This window comes from Mugil cephalus, chromosome 3 (assembly GCF_022458985.1).
Source record: "Mugil cephalus isolate CIBA_MC_2020 chromosome 3, CIBA_Mcephalus_1.1, whole genome shotgun sequence".
Classification (NCBI taxonomy): Eukaryota; Metazoa; Chordata; class Actinopteri; order Mugiliformes; family Mugilidae; genus Mugil; species Mugil cephalus.
The window spans coordinates 1,874,481-1,883,271 of NC_061772.1; the positions used below are offsets into that span (position 1 = coordinate 1,874,481).

The window sequence follows — 8,791 nt, forward strand, 5'->3', positions numbered from 1 at the left end:
TCTGCGATGAGCTGTCATCTGCTGCCCTCTAGTGTAAGACATAATAAACTACATCATCGTTTTCACAAGTGATTGTCTTACTAGTTATACTATTGATTCTCTTTAATTAATTTGTCTTCATATTAACAAATATATTTATATTAATAAGACACACACAATATGTTAATGCTTTCCAAATGTTAAATTTCCATTTTAATACAGTTTTTATTACATTAGTTCAGCATCTTGGTCTCAGAGAATTTCAGAAATGTTGTCAACTCTTACCTTTCTGATTACTGATCTCCTAAATGGAGAAAGCGTAATAGCCTAGTAAACAAGTAGTGTAGTAAACAAGTTGTTATGACACAAATTAAAATGTATTTTCTTACTTTATTGTTATCATGGAGGCAGTGCTGGCAGATATGCAAAATTCATTCTATCACCATAGAGCTTAAACAGTTATATTGCTTTCAGAATGTTTTACAAATTAAGTTAGCCTCATAAAAAAGAACCATTCAGTGCCAACTACAAAGAAAGAAATTCTCACCAAAAGGCAAGTAATTGTCTAACCAGATTACTGTAACAACTCTCTTGAGGTTAGATATGTGAACGACACAGGGTAAAATTCAGCACTTAGACAACCTTTATATGAAGATTCTATAACCTGTCTCTGAGAGACCTCTAGTCAGCAAAGCCAAACATTTGGTCCATTAAACCTTAGGGCAGCAACAAAATATTCAAACACAAATACAATCACGTTCTATTATTTATTTATTTTTTTAGAAACTAGGATGAGCACTGCTTTTGCGTGTGTTGCTTATTAGCTTGAGAGAGAAGTGCAACACAGAAGTGATCGTTGTTTTTGTTCCTGATTTTTTGGGGAAAAAAGCAAAGAGTAAAAAGTGTAAAGTAAAAATTGGTTGAGTTCACACACTCTAAGATACTGTACATATTGCTGTTTATAAAAATGTTATTTAACTATGTTAAATTGTCACAGCACAAAAATAGCAGCCTGATGGATCAGACCGCCTTTCCTGAGGCAGAAAATGATAGAAATATTTGGAATATGCACATTCGCACAGCAGTCTACACACAGGAAACCTATTTTTAAAAATCCAGAATGTATAAAATGTTGTGTAGAATGTTTGGTGTGGGGTATTCTAGATATGTATGAAACTCTGGCAGACGTACAGCCATAGCTTTAGTTTCTAGGTTTATGTTTACCACCTCTTGCAGTATTTTGGCTCTCTAAAACACTCCAGGAATCAGTCGGTAAGGCACAGCATCTGTGTAACGTTTCCAGTCTTTGCCATACTTGCTGCTGCAGCGGTGCTCATCACGTACACAGCGGTGAACCAGCAGGATGGTCATGTAAACAATGTAGAAGTAGGGAAGTATGTGACCAAAACCACAGGCAGCACAGTAGGCCAGAGAACCCATCAGATCACCTGTGTAGTTGAAGTGCCTGGCAACACCCCAGAAGCCTGAGGTAAGGAGCTTGCTGCGGTGGATGCCACCGTCCGCTGAGCGGTACGAGCACTCGATGTACGCTGGCTTGCTGCCCCAGATAGTGCAGGAACCCTCTGTGCGGCGGAACAGATCCTTCTGGTGGTTAGTGGAGCGGAAGATGTAATACCCGACAAGGCCGAGCAACAGGACTGTTAGGGCGTGGACATTGGACAGCTGGACTGGGTGGTACACCAAGTACAGACCCTAGAGCAACAAAAAAACATTTATTGCTAAAATGGTTTAATCTATTATCTAAAGGTCCGTACTACATTAGAAAGGTAGTTAGACCAATCACAACCAAGAATGACATAAAAGTGTCCTGTCAGTGCGTGTACATGTTTGTTACCTGCAGTGTGTAGAGGTATGGCAGCCAGACACAGTCTCCCCAACCCAGATACCATCCAAAGTGGTCATGGCAGATATCAATGGTTTTCAGGTACCACGCCTCATTCCAGAAGAAATCCAACACATAAATACCCTACAAGAGAACATAGCATTTATTATTAATGTATGTCATTATATTATTACAGGTGAACAGCTAAACACTGGACAGGAGAAAGATGATTTGACTTTTTAAGCTTTTGAGGCAAGAACTTTTACTTTGATAAAATGTACGACTTATAACATTCATCATCACTATCATCACATCTACCACAAAATAACAAGTTAGACTTTAGACACTTCATACAATTGTATCTAAAGTCATCCAATATACGAAGGAGTCCTCTACAATCTGTCACATTATGACATAAAAAGGTTTGAAGCTGTAGAAACATTCAAAACACCATGAAACGTAACATGAATGAGAACCTTTAGATTCTGCCTGCCAGGGTACTGAAAAACTTTGGAGAAACTGGATCAGATGTATCCGAAGAACCATCAAACAAAGTAAAAGCTGCTATATCAGCAGAAGATTATTTGTTTTTTCCCCCCAAAACAAATCAATCCACAGAACTGTAAATGTGTTAACGCTAGTCTCTTGTCCCTTGGCCAGAACAATTATCAACCTTGTGCGCTGAGAAAGAAATGTCTTCACAGATATAGAATTAACGAAATACAGACAGAAGATATACCAGCATTTCATAGTGGATGGTGGAAAACAAAATCTGTTTTACATCCAAGTCAGACTGTTCACAGGAAGAACAACAGGAGGGACAATGATAATGAAGTGTATCCAAACCACAGTGAAACTGGACGGCAAGCTTTCAAGAACTACTTGAAGACTAAGAAGACCAAGGAGTGCTGACTGGATTTTCCTCCACACAAATCTTTTTGGGAAATCATCAGACCATGTTGGGATGACATGGGCCCATAAAGTTGTACCATAGCTGTCAATAAATCAAAATAGATGTAGACTACATGCAAGGATGTTCTGAATTTCATGTATATTTTTATAGATTGACTTTAACACTCAAATTATTCTTGATATTATCATTCATATCCGATTACCAGAATACTGTTACATTTTAAATGTCTACAAAACAGAGATACGTGGGACAAACTTTATAGAATTACAGGATACCTGTAAATACCTGATACCTGATAAATATAGCACTTCTGCTCCCAGGTGTTTTTAAAGCTGTCTGTACTACTCATTTCTAGTCCTTTCTCCCCCTTACCTGAAGTACATTGACCAGAATCATGGAGTTGGTGACATGGCCATACAGTTCTTGCTGTTTGGCCATGTAGGACAGATTGATGAGAGTCCAGGCTACAATGCCGGGTCGGCCGTTGAAGAAAAGCTTGAAGTCAAACCACTTCCCAATGCGTGGGTTGAACTCAATGCCCATCATGTAGTTGTAGAAGATGTTCCCTGTGAATTTGCTGTGGAATCACAAACTATTAAGTCATGTCTTAATAGTGCAAATTCTAGTTTACAAACGATAAGCACAAAGGCAGACACAGATAGCCGAAGCAGATTTGTACAGCAGAATATTTTTTTTTAAGATCTGTTGTACTCACCAGTCCTCAGCGTTGGTGGGGAACAGATAAGCCTTTATGAAAGCAAAGGTGGACACAGCGTAGCCTAGTATGTTGGTGCACCATAACAGGGGGATCCAATTGTCAAAGATGATTGTAGGAGAAAACCAGTGGAAATAGTGGGCATTGGCAAACCACACAGCATGAGTGATCAGCCAACACTGCAGCCCATTGATCTCATACTTGTTAATCAGGCCTTGGGAATAAAAGAAAAATAAAATATTTTGTTAGACAATTCTACAACCCTCCATAAAAGCATTAAATTGGGCCGTTATCACAAATGTGGATTGACGCATGAGTGTTAATTACCAGCAGGAGTTCGTGCTCCATCCTGCACTCCTCCAACATAGCCAGGAATAAACTTGTGGGTAACATCGGGAACGCACATATACAGGAACACCTAGACAACAACACAACCTGTTTTATCCTGAAGAAAACAGACAGATTTTGTCAGTCCCGCAGCCCTTTGAACTCCTCTGCTTACCTGAAAGCCCACCCATATGGCATATATCTTAGCAGCTGACCATGAGAAGGAGGGAGCCTGGGCCCAGATGGAGTGCAGTGTTGTCTCCCCTCCGAACAACTCCAACAGAGGCTGGCTGATCGAGCACTGGTACTGATCACAGGCCATCACGAAGTAGAAGACAATGAAAGGGGCAAAGCAAAGGAGGCCAATTACGCTAATCAGCGAAAACCAGTCCACCTCCCTGAGAATAGATCAGACACACAGACAGGCACAGTATGAGGACAGAACTTATTGGCAAGGTCAAGCTGTGACGGAGTACATCATTTGCATGAACTCACAATTCATGTATGTCTAGATGTGGCATGTGTGACAAATCTAGATGTTGCAAAAACAACTAGGAAGTCAAATACTTTGTTCTATAAAGATCAGACAACATTCTACCAAGCAACACATTAGCTAATGAATTCCTCCTTGTGAATATACATTCTTTAGTACAGACCCAGTTCAGTGGACGTATGTATTGGTAGAAGGGCAGAGGGGAACTACTACTGGAATTAACACTAACACTACACATAATATACTGAAGGATACATATGCAAGCAGTATGTTTTGTGTTTCTGTTACAGCACATAAGTCAAATGGGCCATGATGACTGATAGAAAAAAAATATATATATTTTTTTTGTCTTTTTTTGCTGTCATATTGAACTATTAAAATATTTATCAGTAAATGAAACACAGCTGGTTTAAGATTTAGAGTGAAACCAGAACAAAAAAAGCTTAAAAGTTTGATAAATGATGCATAGTATAAATGTACTTAATTGCATCCCATAACAGTTACTGCATATATTAATTTGTAGTACAATGTGGGAAAAGAAACCAACTGTAAGTGAAGAACGTAGCTACAACTATTCAATAATCGTCACTGGCCATGTCTTAGAACCGCACCAGGCTTTAACACATTTGCATTTTGGTTCCAAACAGGAAAAGTAAAAATATAAACCATGATGGCTCAGTTTCCTCAAGGCATGGCCATGAGCTATTACACAATACCAGAAACTTGGAACAAATTGGCACCAAAATGGAATGCAGTTGTTTTTAGTACCAACCATGCCTATGCTTTTCCTGCTGCGAGTCAAAGTATCATACTGTAGCTGTGACAAGGTCTACTGGAACACATTATTAAATATATTATCATATATATTCTCATCAGCTTAAACTTAACTACTACTTACTCAAAGCTCTGTTCTCCCAAATTTAAATGCAGTGTTCCCTGTTAATGTTAAATGTATATATACGTTACTTACTTCATATAGAAAGAAGCCATAATTAAACAAAAATCATACTGTATACACAACACACAATGGAGGCTTGTGTTGAGTTTAACTTTTAAGGTCAGCCACTGTCTTTTTTTCCAGTCTGTCTTTATCTGTTCCTTTCTCCCTTTTCTTTTTCCAGCTACATATCAGGATTCATTTGTGTGCTGGTAATACCAGAGAAGGCCCGTCAAGTCATTTTTTACAAGTGTGATGAGTTTTTGTTAATGACACCATACCCCAAAGGACCACAAGACTCTGCAGAGTTAATGGAATTTTGACACCTTGCTCCAGGGTCTTGGTGAACAGCTGGCAGCTAAGAATTGGTTAAGAGTCCAACTTTAAAGTATGATTAACCTTTTGATGACACTTTAACAAAGAATTTAAAATGAGAAAGTGACCAAACAACAACAACAACAAAGAAACATCAGCTCACCATGCTCTGCCCCACTGTGCTGACTGCTTCTTGTCCTCTGAGGTTTTCCCATTGGCCCTGTGCTGGGTACGTCTCCTGCTGGCTTCCATGCCCACTGCACCATTCATCTCTGCTCAAGGAATTAGGTTATCACTTTATTATCTGTTATGCATTGATGTGCTACACTTTGTACACAACTACAGTAATTCTTAGTGGGTTAACCTACAGAGATGTGCAATAAATTCCCAAGCATTTAATGGCACCATTAAAAAGCATCAGATGCTGTCTCCCCTTTTTCTTCACAGATTCAGAGCAGTTTTTCTGTGCACACTTTGAACAAATGCTCACAATTCAGAACGGTAGTACACGTCACAACAGTTTCACAGGTTGATAATGAGGTTATTGAGGTAATTAAAGGGCATGTCCTTGGAGATGTGAGATAAACAGAGTCTTAACCGGAGTCCACCAGACTCTGGACACAGCATTAACACTTTACATTAAGGTAAGGTAAGGTAAGGTAAGGTGGATGATAAAATCTCCAAAAGACAGCTTAAAATACAGGTGTGAATGTACCTAACATAGAACTTAAGAAAACTAGGGTGAGTGGCGAAAAGTCATAGAGAAAACCTAAACAAGTTCAGTAAGTTTGTTTGTTTGTTTAGATATACCATGACCTGGATGAACAACCTCAGTTAGCCTGTACCATCCTTTTCACAAGTCATTACATTGACTATTAATACATTGATGAGTGTCCCTAACCGAAGCCATAATTACTACTTTACTAGCAATCTGCATGGCAATTTGTAGTTTTCACAGGGGGCAGATACACACAGCGTTAACTTATTTGTGTCCTGACAACGTTAGAAATGACAGTACTCACACATCTGGAACAAAGCTACTGTCAGGTTGTCTGCAATTGATCATTTCACTGAAGCTACACGAACAATGAGCATTACATTAAACTAAAAGATTTAAATGCATCATTGCTCTGTTTTCAGCTGCGTTCTGTAGACAAATGACATTATGCGAACCGTCGTTGCATAACGTTAACATAAACCCCCCCAACTCCTAGCGCTAACTAAGGCAGCCTGAAATACCTAATAAACATCTGACACCGGTCGTCTTATAAAATATGTTTTTTAAATAGTCAGAAAGCATAAAGTTTAACAGATGTTTCGCAGCTGCATCGTCGCCTCATGTCTCACTCACCTGAAGGAAAGATTAGACGGAGAGCGGCTGCTTGTCTCTTCCTCCTCTCAGGCCAGGGACACATCCCCCAACACCCACACACTCCGCCCATAACGCCATTGCGTATTACATTTCAGCCAATGAAATTCATGCAGAGGCGTGCAATAACAAGTGGTTCTGACTTCTTATTGGGTAATGTCGACTGGAACCACAAGCGCCCGACGAGGTCATATGGAGAGGAGTGCTCTTACCAAACAGTTTCAGAAGGAGTGGTTGGTCGTAATGTCGATGAACCGATAGGAACTCGACCAATGATGAATGTTTCAAGAAACTCTATTATTACTGTGGTTTCTGCACACACAGTAAAATTCACAGCACTGTGTGCCTGTTTTAGGAAAGAAATATAAAACAGCAGGTTAGACATTTTCAAATGTGAACCGTTGGCTTGACATCCAAAAGAAGAAAGCATTTGAGTGTGAGATAAAGGTAAAACATTATTTAAAGCATGGTAAGTTCGGGAAAGTCCGAACCAAAGTTAGCAAATAGGCTACAGATGTGATTAAAATGGCCTACCTTTAACGAGACAATTTTATTTAACCTTTAAAGTCTGTTAATTCCGTTGAGCACTTTTATGTCTAGTTAAATCACTCATGTTGAGTCTTGTCGTTCACTTCCTGTTTTATTTTGTACTCACCTTTTCCCTCTACTTTCAGGCACTTCCTTCCTTTGGGGGGTTTCCCTCCACTGTGATTATCTCCCCGGTCCCTGATTGGCCTCACCTGTGTTCCCCGCCCTCCTGTATAAATAGTCCCTGTCTCCCTTTGCCTTTTGTCAGTTCGTTTTGTGTCACGTGAGTTTTGCCAAGTTTTAGCAAATACCAGGTTTGTGTTTTGCTATTGACTGCATTTAGTTTACGTTCTTCAGCCTCTTTTGTGTGCACATTTTGTTATATTTTGTTGTATCCTCCATGAGAAGCGTCTTTTCTCATTTTGTTTAACCACACTGCCAGCTTTGAGTTTTGCTTTTGAGTCACTATCCCTGTGCCAAGTTCCCGATACTTTATTTAACCAGATAACACCCCATTGAGATCTCTTTCACAAGGGTGACCTGGCCAGGAGGTCAGCAGCATGTCTTCAGCACAGTTGCAAGAAAGAGATAGCATCGATTAAAACATTCAGTTGTAGAGGTGCAGCTGTATTGCAGTTACAATAAATCAACAAATAAACAATTTAAGATTTTAAACACAGGCACTGTTTAGTGCTGTCACACTGTCTGACCCTCAGGATACAGCGGAAGGCTGAAAGTGAGCATTTCCTCTCATAAGGCCTTGCATGACACTTTTCTTGCCGTAGTTGCAGTTTTGCATATTCTTACCGTGCTTCTCTCACTGCACTGGGTTTCTTTATGCATGTACACAATTAAACCACTAGAGGGTAGGATCTTCACTTGTCTGAACCACAGCCACAGGACAGGTTGGACAAGTCAGTGACTGCTGGGCATTGCACACTTATAGCAACAAGTGCGTACCTGAATTTTATATCAACATTCCAACCTTTCAAAAAACTGAGCATGACACGCTAGGTAGGTTAGCAAAAGCAGTGCCCTTCATGCCAACATGCCACTTGTTTTGTTACGCTGGAAGAGCTTATGTTGGAAATAAGTTCCTGCCCCAAATATGATTCAGGTAAGAATTTTGAAGGCAGTTTTAGACAGAAGTGCATTTTCTGACAGCTCTCATTTATGACAAATTACCATACAATCAAATTAAATCAGTAGTCCACAGGTCTTGATACAAATGCATTACTTGACAGAGCTGTTGTGATGTCTGAACTTTCTGGATTTTCTTTTTCTTTCTTTTTTTTTTAAAAAAAAAGACACTACCCATTGTCCAAGTTAGCAGTACCAGAGGCTGGAGTAGATTCTCAAATACAAGAATGCT

The 8,791-nt window shown here is 39.5% G+C and overlaps 1 protein-coding gene across 1 annotated transcript; it reads right to left on the reverse strand.

The window, feature by feature from the left end:
• Positions 1 to 349: 349 nt before the first annotated feature.
• On the reverse strand, positions 350 to 7,004 carry dhcr7 (7-dehydrocholesterol reductase). The gene is made up of 8 exons (XM_047581057.1): positions 6,874 to 7,004; positions 5,686 to 5,794; positions 3,953 to 4,175; positions 3,778 to 3,868; positions 3,451 to 3,664; positions 3,108 to 3,312; positions 1,835 to 1,966; positions 350 to 1,692 (listed from the first exon to the last, which is right to left on the reverse strand). Exons 1-8 carry the CDS (start codon positions 6,962 to 6,964, stop codon positions 1,228 to 1,230), a joined length of 1,530 nt encoding a protein of 509 aa, XP_047437013.1. The 5' UTR covers positions 6,965 to 7,004; the 3' UTR covers positions 350 to 1,227.
• Positions 7,005 to 8,791: the final 1,787 nt, after the last annotated feature.